At 28.6% G+C, this 10,580-nt stretch overlaps 1 protein-coding gene across 1 annotated transcript; it reads left to right on the top strand.

Moving 5' to 3' along the window:
- The first annotated feature begins 4,767 nt into the window (after positions 1-4,767).
- Positions 4,768-10,543, top strand: LOC129288295 (alcohol dehydrogenase-like 4). The gene is made up of 10 exons (XM_054924808.1): positions 4,768-4,932; positions 5,014-5,150; positions 5,348-5,397; positions 6,118-6,455; positions 8,824-8,906; positions 9,053-9,128; positions 9,347-9,408; positions 9,530-9,625; positions 9,927-10,088; positions 10,232-10,543. The coding sequence occupies exons 1-10, from the start codon at positions 4,875-4,877 to the stop codon at positions 10,340-10,342; spliced, it is 1,173 nt and encodes a 390-aa protein (XP_054780783.1). The 5' UTR covers positions 4,768-4,874; the 3' UTR covers positions 10,343-10,543.
- Positions 10,544-10,580: the final 37 nt, after the last annotated feature.

Here is a 10,580-nt window from a genome sequence, read left to right as displayed (position 1 = left end):
ATAATCTCACAAGTAACAACACAAAAAAGCATTTTGGCAAGAAAAAAAAAACACAAACAAACAAGCACAAAATATATAGATCTTTTTCCACCGAAATTTCAAGTTAAAAATCACTTCCTCCAAGTTCTTAATCTGATATTTTATCCATCTATATTTTCAATTATGATTTTGCTTTTTCATTCTTCATTTGGAATTTTAAAGTAACTTTATAAAAAGTAAAGTAGAGAGGAGAAAAATGCAAGACCCTTCACCCCAAAATCCAAACATTTATTTTCTTAAAATAATTCCAGATAGAAGCCTCAAAGCCTATACCATGTCGAAAAACCCAAACCCTTCATTTCCTACCAATAACAAAGGGAAAGTATTGTCCAAAATTTGCAAAATCGTAATAAGCCTTGAATCAACTTTTTTCCCCCTTGTGTGTTATGAAAAAAGTAGAGAAGGTGAGAAGATGAAATTTTGAAAAACATCCCTAAAAAATTTCAACCCCAAATGCCACGCCATGCAAGGGCAAGGAAAAGGAAATGAAAGCTATAATTCTTTTCTTTTCTTTTACTTTCCTCGGCCTATGTCACGCAAAAGATAATGGAAGATGCAAGGTTTTTATGAATTACAAAAATAATAATAATAAGTTAGTGGCTAAAATTACTCTAACAGACCTCACTGTTAATTAATTTTAAATATACCTCAATGGATTTAAAAGATGATCATAATATTATACAAAACATATTCTTAGTTTTATTTTGGGATAATTTATTTATCTAGAGAATTAATTAATTGCCTCCTAATCAATACTCAAAAATCAATCTTGGGATGTGGCACTCACCCCACTCAAATTACTAGCTTTACCCAGCCTAAAAAGTTTTCATTCCTTTTATTATGTTGTTTGTATTACATGATCATCTTATGTATGTGTGTGTCTATGTATACATATATAAGAGCAAATTCGTAATGGTGGGATCATGCGTGTTCCTTTCTGTAGATTGTTATTCAGTTGTTTGTTAGATTTACATGTCTTGTCTGCATTGTATTGTTTAATTCCTACTATCACTGTTTTGCTTGTTTTGTATTGTAACGTTTTAGTTTGTAGGGTTTTATGTACTAACGTTTTATCTTAATGGAATATATTGATTTATGTTAAAAAATTAAATTTAAAAATATTAATATAATATATTACTGAAAACATCAGCAATTTGACCCCAATACTATACAAGAAAAAACTTATTTACCCAAATGCTATACATTCAAAAATAATTCTCTAAATACTACAAGTGTAAAACTCAGTTTGTGTCAAATTGATGTCTAAATTTTTCGACAAACGTGCCGTATGAAACTTGGCTTCTAAGAGACCAAGTTTCACTTGAATTAAAAAGAAAAAGACACAGATGTGACTTTATAATAGATAGAGTTGTTTATTAGGATCGAGTTCGTCGGACCGGCCCTTTTAAACCCTTTTATTTTCTTAAAAAAGTTATAATATAAAAAAATAGAAGATTAAATATATAATAAAAAGAAATGAACATATTAGATTCATTTGTCCCTCCTTCATTCATTCGTTAAGATTTAGCTAGCAATATTAGCCAATTTTAATTTTTATTCGTATTAATTTTAATGTTGCTATTTGATATTGGACTTGAATGTTTAAATTTTTTATTTATTATGGTGTAAATTAATTTAAATTTATTTTTTAAAACTTAATTTTATGTATAATAATTTTTTTAGGATTATAAATATATTTTTAGAATTTTAAATTGAAAAAAATAAAAAAAAGGGTCGAGGCCCTTCAGCTTTGAGAGCTAAGGTCGGACCTTATAAAAGAGAACCTTAAAGCACACTCGAATTTAGTATGATCAGTTCGTTTAGGCTCTAACTCTTTAAAGGTCGACTTTTTAAAATCAAACTAATCCTAATTGATAGCTCTAATAATAGGTAGGCTTACCACCCATTGCCCCCCATATTTTCTGTTCTCCTCTCCTTTCACCCTCCATCATTGAGTTGTGTGTACGAGTGAAGAGTGAAATGTGAGTATATCTTCATTTAAAGAAATTTGTTTGCATTTTGCAGGTAGAATAAACTATATAATTATAAAAATTATAAAATAACTTTTTTAAATTGTAATATAGGATTTTGTAAATTTAAATAAATATGAATTCATATTTTCTAATTTTATATTATTTAAATAAGTTTTATTTTAAAAATTTTCAATAATAGCATGAAACTTTAAAAGATAAGCTTATGATTTATAAAAAATTTTAAATAATTATAAACAAGAAATAAAAAGACTTAATGACAACAACGGTTTCTACTCAAAAAGTTTAAAAACAAAAATAATAATAATTAATTTACTGATATAAATGAATAATCTGATCAAATTTTAAATATCAGTTATTTTAACTATTTTCTTGGCATGTACAAATTTTGATTTTTAGGATTTCTTCTAGCATTTTTTCTCTATTAAAATTCTAGATAAAAATATGTTTTTAATCATTTAAATTTACATAAAATTTTATTAATTTTAGTCCCTTAAAATGATTTATATGCTACAAATATTTATAAACAATAATTCATTTGTTCCTAATCATAAAAAATTATTTTATAAATAATATGCTTATCTTTTAAAGTTTCATGTGATTATTGGAAATTTTTAGAATAAAATAACACTTATTTAAATAATATAAAACTAGTAAATATGAATTCATATTTATTTAAATTTATATTACAATATAAAACAGTTATCTTATAATTTTTTTAATTATAATTACATAGGTTATGCCACCTACAAAATACAAACAAATTTTTTAAATGAACATGCACTCACATTTCACTCTTCACTCATACATACAACTCAAGGAAGGAGGGTGGAAAGAGAGAAGAAGGAAAAAGATAAGGGAAATGGGTGGCAAAGCCTGCCCATTATGCCTGTCACATCCTGTGTTCTTTTTTTCAATTTAAGTGGAACTTTATCTCATAGAAGCTGAGCTATGTAGTGGAAGAATGGTAAGTTTGAAAAAAAAAATTTAGATATCAGTTTGATGCAAACCAAGTTACATAGTTATAGTATTCAAAAAAATATTTTTAAACGTATAATATTTGGGTAAATAAATTTATTTTATACAGTATTAGGGTCAAATTGCCCGAAACATCGAAGTCTTTGGTGGAAAAAAAACAGAGAGATGGACTTCATTTATCTTATTACTAATTTTCAGCCGTTGAATTAGTCTTGCACGAAAGAAAGAAACTTTATTCCCATTTTATTTCCACATTCCTTGATGATGCTCATAAATTGACAAAGACATTTTCCATTAATATATGTGTGCATTCAGTAAGGGAATTAGATACTGTACACAGATAACGAAGTTGTAATTAAGTTGCGTTCTTGAATTTTCTACATAAATGAATCTGATCTTCCTTGTTTATTTTGTTAAAATTCTGAATTAATTATGATAAATATCTAATACTCCCTCAATTCTTTTTTCATACCACAACTTTAACCAAATTACTCGGATTAAGGATGATTGTTAAAGTTAATTGAGAAATGATTTTTTTAGAAACTGCTAGTACGCTTTATAACTAAACAATTAATTCTGAATAACATTGAATAAAAAAGGCTTATGACATGAAAACTTAGAAAAAAGTTCAAAAAAAGTATTTAAAAGATTCTATATTCCGGTCTTTATTATAAAACATTTTCAATCATTAAAATTAGTTTTTTATTGATATAATAAAAAATAATATGTACTTTTATTTTTATCCTTAACTTTAAATAAGTTCATGTTAATCAAAGAGGGGTGAAACTGAAAAAAGGTGGTTTATTCATTATAAAATATTCTATATTGTAAACTAAAAATTACTTTTAAAAGGTATCTTATAAAAAAACTGAAATAAGTATATATTAGTTTAAAGTAAAAGTGAAAATTAACCCCTAAACTATATATTCAAGAATGTTTAAAACCTTAGACTCATTTTTTTATGTAATATTTTTTTTAACTTTTAAAAATAATATAATATGGCCTTGTTATTAATAAAAATTATTTTTAACTATTGGTTGATAAAAAAATACTAAAAAAGACATAAAAGATTAAAAAATCTAAAATATATAGTAAAAATCCAAAAATTATAGAGAGTGACCCAAAAAAAATGACTAAGAAAATTTTGTTAGTCTTTTTCTATAATTTTTTTGATATATTAGGGGTTAAAATTAACTTTTATTAATAATAGGAACTGCATTATATTATTTTTTAAAGTTGAAAAAGAATATTGCATAAAAAATAAATTTAAGATCTAGACATTTTTTAACATCTAGTTTAAGCCTCAATTTACTCTCGTATCCATTATTTTACAAAGCAAACTCAATCAATTTTGTGCTTAGTAAAAAAATAATAGTTATAGTATAAAATTGTTAAAAAAATGTAATTTTTTAATTTTACTTTGCTTTACTTATAATAACAATAATAAATTGTTGACTAATTTTTTCAAAAAGACAAAAAAGAATTGTTATCTAATAATTCAAATTATTTATAACAAATTAGAACGGGTAACATTAAAAAAAATTAATTACTCTTAACTTTATATTATATTATATTATATTTAAAACAAATTCTAAAATTTCCTTTATATTAAAGACAATAAAGAATATAATATTAAGTCATAAATACAGAAACCCCACCCTACGTATGCAACTAGCCAATACAGATGGAGCCAAAGAGGGAAGACTAATGGAAAAAATAACCCTTAATTACCATAGTTGCCATTTTTGTCTTCAATGCTTGAAAGTTGAAATATAAATATAGAGATATTTGCCGACTTTCCATTGCAAAAAAATCAGAGAAGCGATTAAGCAGAAGCAGAAGCAGAAGCAGCAGAAGAAGAAGAAGATGGGACTGGAGCACTTGAGTCTGAGCGATACAAAGGGCAAGATCATTACTTGCAGAGGTAATCATATTCACCAAAATAATATCCTCACATATACAGACTCAGTGATTTCCATTTTCTGAGATTCTGATATGTATGAAGCTGCGGTGGCTCATGGAGCCGGAGAGCCGTTGGTAATAGAAGAGGTCAAAGTTGATCCTCCCCAGAAAATGGAGGTCCGAATCAAGATCCTCTTCACTTCCATCTGCCATACAGATCTCAGTGCCTGGCTTGGCGAGGTATGCTACGCTTCCAATCAATATTCTTCAATTCTTCTTCTCTCTGTTTTTTTTTTTTTTTTTTCCGGGGGGGGGGGTTTCTATATTTATGTTCTCAATTTTCAATCATGTAACGATCCCGATCGAGACTCTATCCTTATACCAACAACAATATTTGGATCGTCACAACATTTGATTTCATCTATTTTTCTGGACAGAATGAAGCTCAAAGGGCTTACCCTAGGATTCTTGGCCACGAAGCGTGCGGGTAAGAAATTTAAATATACATGTTTCTTAATTAAGTCTGTCTTTGGCTCGGGACATTAGGTAGTTTGTGATTATTTTCTCAACTATATATCTGTACTCTTATTTCATTTATTATTTTTTATAAAACAATGATGTATTGAAGTTATAATTATCATTATTAAACACTTATGTAAAAGTTATTTGATGAGGGTATAATTGAAAAAATATAATTTTTTTTAAGAATTTAAGGTTTTAATTAACTTTTTCAAAAGTGTAAGGTATTCCTATAAATTTTATTTATAAGTCATTTTTAACATGTTTCATCAAAACTAATTTAAACTTCATGAACTTTGTATTAAAATTTAATAAAGTTTTACATTTATTACTCAATTTTTTTAATATTTAATAAGAGTAAAAAGATAAAAATGATAAGAGAAAATAGTAAAATGCTTTATGAATAGAATAGAATTAAAATTAATCTTTTTTTTTATAAATCAAACTAAAAGAATACTATCAAATGTCTTGTATTATGATTTAGAGGGAGTGTATATAATATTAAAAAATTAAAAATTTGAGAGATAATGATCTCTGTGGGTCCCCCACCCCCTTCTCCCATATTGGCTGATAGTAATTAGGATAACTATAATACAATTCATTGCAAATAAATACGGTTGATTAAAAGATATAGAAAATTGACGGTTGATGCATGGGATATGAATGAATGATAGAATAATAAATGCAGGATAGTGGAGAGCGTAGGGGAAGGAGTAAAGAATGTGATGGAGGGAGATTATGTGATTCCCATATTCAACGGCGAGTGTGGGGACTGCAACTTGTGCAAGTGTGACCGTACCAACATGTGTCACAACTTCGGAGTCAACCCCATGAAGAAGCACATGGTGGCCGACGGCGCCACCCGCTTCACCGCCGCCGACACCGGCAACCCCATCTTCCACTTCCTCAACACCTCCACCTTCACCGAGTACACCGTCGTCGACTCCGCTTGCGTCGTCAAGCTCACCGGCGTTGATCACCACAGCCTCAAAAATCTCACCTTACTAAGTTGCGGCGTGTCCACAGGTAACGTTACTAAGTTCACCTTGAAATTGGCCGGTCAAATTTTTAGTATCCTGATTAAGAGTTCAAACACGAAAGCACAGCACAGTCAATGATCTTGAAACTGACAATCGCTTTGTTCTCTTCCACGGATGCCATTGCAACGACGTGAACGTCCCTTACTCAGCCCATGGGAAGGGGCAATGGGTAATTTGACTACTATTTTAAAATTTTAATATATGGCCAATTCATTCACCATCTCTGACTTGGCTTTAAATTTATTTGAATAAATCATATCATTTTTCATTACTTTTTTGGGTCTAAGACAATTTTTATTAGTCTTATTTGAATTACATACTCATTTTTAAAATATTAGAAATTAAATTCTATAATGAAAAAAGAAAAGATTGCATGTGAGTTTCTCTTGATACACACACGCAGCCTGAAGTAAACAATATTAAACTTTTGTAGTTTCTTTTATTTTTTTAAAAAATTAAAGTATATATTTTTTATTAAAAATTAATAATAAAATAAACTTTTTTCTATTTTTTCTCAATTTATAAAAAATCGTTTTTCTTTGTATGACATTCGGCATTTTTTCAAGATAAAAAATATATAATCTTGACAAATTATATAATTTAAGAACTTATGAGAAAATTATGCTTATATATATATATTATATATGTGATCTTCATCGACTACTGTACTAAGTTTTCGTAAAACAATGGCACATGAATGTTTTAATTGTTTGACAATATTATGGTTGATTATTTCAAAAACATTAGTATCTTACTTAAACAACCTCATCTTGCGTGCGAAGCGGAGCATTAAAAGGTTTAATTAAATAGTATTATTTTTCTTGTCTGTTTTTGCATTTCTGCTGGTTGACACGGCAATATGTTGGGGAAATTGGCCATTAAAAAAAAAATCAAATAAGAAATATTTGATTCAGTAGTCACATCAACTGATTAAAGAACAAAGTACCCCAGTTTCTTGTATTTGCGTGTGATTATGTCAACAGAACAGCCAGACTAGATTGATACAAACTGACAGAGATGAGTTGGGAGAAAGTTTTTGTTCTACTTTTTCAAATATTTTCCTGATAGAATTAATTAGACTATTGGTTGACGGGAATTATGATGAGGTAAGCCAGACATTGAACATTGAATGAATTGCAACGAAGACAATGCATTGTTTCCCTTTTTTTAACCCCCTCCTTTTGCTTCCGTAATTTATGTCTTTTATCCAGGCTAGCCCCATCAATAACTTGCAAACATTTTTCTTTTTAAACCATACTCTCTTTAATATTATTTATAAAATATTTTTTTAAAAATAATTTTTATTTTAAAATATAAAACATCTTGTAATAATTAAATTATTTTTTAAATTTTATCTCTTTTTAATTAGCGTGAAGATATTTAATATAATTATATTATTATTATTTAAAATTAACAGTAAAAATGAAAGTATATTTCATTTTTTTTATAATATTAAATTTTTTAATATACATAAAATGGTTAAAAATATTTTATAATAATTACAGGTAGGAGTACTTTTCATCAAAAAATTTATTCCTTGCCACATATTTAAAGCTGGAGGTGAATACTTTTAATTAAGCTGATCAAATGAGGCTAATTAATCCAAGTTTGTTTTTTTTTTTTAAAATGAATAGCATACATGGGGGACAAGTGGGGAGAATGAGATTGGCTCAGAACACGTGGGCTGCCAGTTGTCCCTGAGGGGGGAACTGGGAAGTTAATGAATTTTCGTCGCCTGTATTGTGATGAGAACAAAAGAAATGGTCCATTATTTGATCTCTCGGAACCAGCCTTTATTTTTATTCCGTCCCTTACAAAATATAATGCAGTTTTAATCAAATATTACTCTACAATAAAATAATTATTTATTCTTAAATTAACATCATATTTTTATATTTATTTCTATTTAATAAAATATTTTATTTTAAAATAAATATAAAATAATTCATTCATTAAGGGCACTTAAAAAAATAATAATAACACCTTAAAATATTAAAAATATTTTATATTTTTTAACATTGAACCTTTTAAAAAATATATTACACTTCTGAACAGAGAGAATATGTCTTTTTACTGTGATTCAGGAATATGTCTTTTTACTGTGATTCATCATTTGACCTGATGTTAAAATTTAGGTCAATTTGATTAGTTAAACTAATAAATTAATTAATTAATGTTTTGATCAATTTAATGAAATATTTTATTTATAATCAGTGTAATTATAATGACTAGAGTTTTAACTTTTTAAACTAATATCCTAACCGGTTGAACGATAATCGATTCAAAATGAACAGTGACAGTAATAAAATAGTTGGAGTATGATAATTGAAAGACACTATAAATGAACCGCGCAGGGGTAGGAGCAGCATGGAACACTGCCAATGTGCAATCGGCATCCAATGTTGCTGTCTTCGGTTTGGGAGCTGTGGGCCTTGCTGTCAGTTCTCCTTCTCCATCCTCTTGCAAATTGCATTCAATCATTTTTTTTTTTTAGTCTCTGATATTTCTGCATTTTCTCTTTTCAAATGATGTGGTTGACTCTGCATTTTTTTTTTTAAATATATTGTATCCAAATTGACTCAGGTGGCAGAAGGTGCTCGAGCAAGAGGGGCATCCAAGATAATCGGCATAGACATCAACCCCGACAAATTCACCAAAGGTATCTTCCTCACATATGTATAGATTCTTTTTTTTTTTTTTTTTTTTTTACTATTATAGCCATCTACGTATCAAATAATTTATCAATTACTAAATTCTTGTTTGTTTTTTTCATCAACGCATTAAAATTATTGTTTCGTTTCAATAAAAATTTAGATGGTTAGATTTTACTACGTTGTAATAAAAAATATAACTAACACACTTTGAACGTGGTGGAAGCCCGGGACATGGGAGTGACGGATTTCATAAATCCAAGGGATGAAGAGAAGCCTGTCTTCGAGGTTCGTCCTTTCTCTCTAAGCAATGATACTATCTTACATATAATATTGAGCAAGGATTGATGCTTAAAAAAAATTATCGCAAATAATTTTTTCCTCATGATAAATACTATATCATTGGCAGAGGATAAGAGAAATGACCGGAGGAGGAGTAGACTATAGCTTTGAATGTGTAGGAAACTCTGATGTCCTCCGAAATGCCTTCTTGTCTGTTCATGAGGTATTCATTTCTTTTTCATATATACTAACGACAAGGATTATTGATCCAGTTCCTGAACATTGATTTGAAACAACTCATTCCCTATAATATCTTAACTTATAACTATTCAATCTAATTTCTTGATTTGATTCAACTCAATTCTTACAAATATTTAATGAGTCACATAGACTTGCGTTAAAGGAAAACAAATTTCAGGAATTAAATAGGTAATTGAGACTAAGTTTAAGGGCTGGAAGTTATGTTATCTGTAAAATTTAAAAGTGGTGTGACTTAGTTTGACAAATATATTTGGGTGAAACAGGGATGGGGATTGACAGTAATACTTGGAATTCATGCAACCCCACAAATGCTTCCAATTCATCCAATGGAGCTGTTTGATGGTCGCAGAATTGTTGCTTCGGTCTTTGGAGGCTTCAAAGGAAGGACCCACCTCCCACTTTTTGCCAAACAATGCTTGCAAGGAGTAATAATCATCCAACACATCCCCCCTTATCTTTCATTAATTTAATGTTACATCATCATTGTATAAACTATTTTAGAATTATATTCATATAAAAAAGTATGATCACATGATAATACTTACTTGTCATGGCTCTAACTTCGCAGGTGGTGAAGCTGGACGGGTTCATCACTCACGAGCTTCCCTTTGATGACATTAACAAAGCCTTTGATCTTTTGGTCTCTGGAAAGTCACTGAGATGTCTCCTACACCTGTGAGATATATGAAAGACACTGCAGTGTTTCACTGGAAAAAAATGCAGAATTCGTACTGTGAAAAAAATTAAATAACAATAGAAGTCTGCACTTGAATATTACATGTATGTCACTAAGCAGGATATTTTTTCTTCAGAATTTTGTATAACAGGTTGATAATGCTGCAGTATCTGTGAGCATAAGTTATTATAATGTTGCCCATAGGACACTGATGAGTCCATTGATTTCGGTAGAACAATAA

This window comes from Prosopis cineraria, unplaced genomic scaffold (assembly GCF_029017545.1).
Source record: "Prosopis cineraria cultivar Desert tree isolate PC_DT_omini unplaced genomic scaffold, ASM2901754v1 PC12, whole genome shotgun sequence".
Lineage (NCBI taxonomy): Eukaryota > Viridiplantae > Streptophyta > Magnoliopsida > Fabales > Fabaceae > Prosopis > Prosopis cineraria.
Note: the sequence above shows the minus strand (reverse complement) of the source record. Positions and strands in the feature narration are given on the sequence as shown.

Excerpts from the sequence above, each read along its gene's own strand:
- LOC129288295 (XM_054924808.1), top strand. The coding sequence starts at position 4,875 with ATGGGACTGGAGCACTTGAGTCTGAGCGATACAAAGGGCAAGATCATT. Across the intron at positions 6,456-8,823 it reads AAGTTGCGGCGTGTCCACAG|GGGTAGGAGCAGCATGGAAC; the intron begins GTAACGTTACTA and ends TGAACCGCGCAG. Across the intron at positions 9,409-9,529 it reads AAGAGAAGCCTGTCTTCGAG|AGGATAAGAGAAATGACCGG; the intron begins GTTCGTCCTTTC and ends TATCATTGGCAG.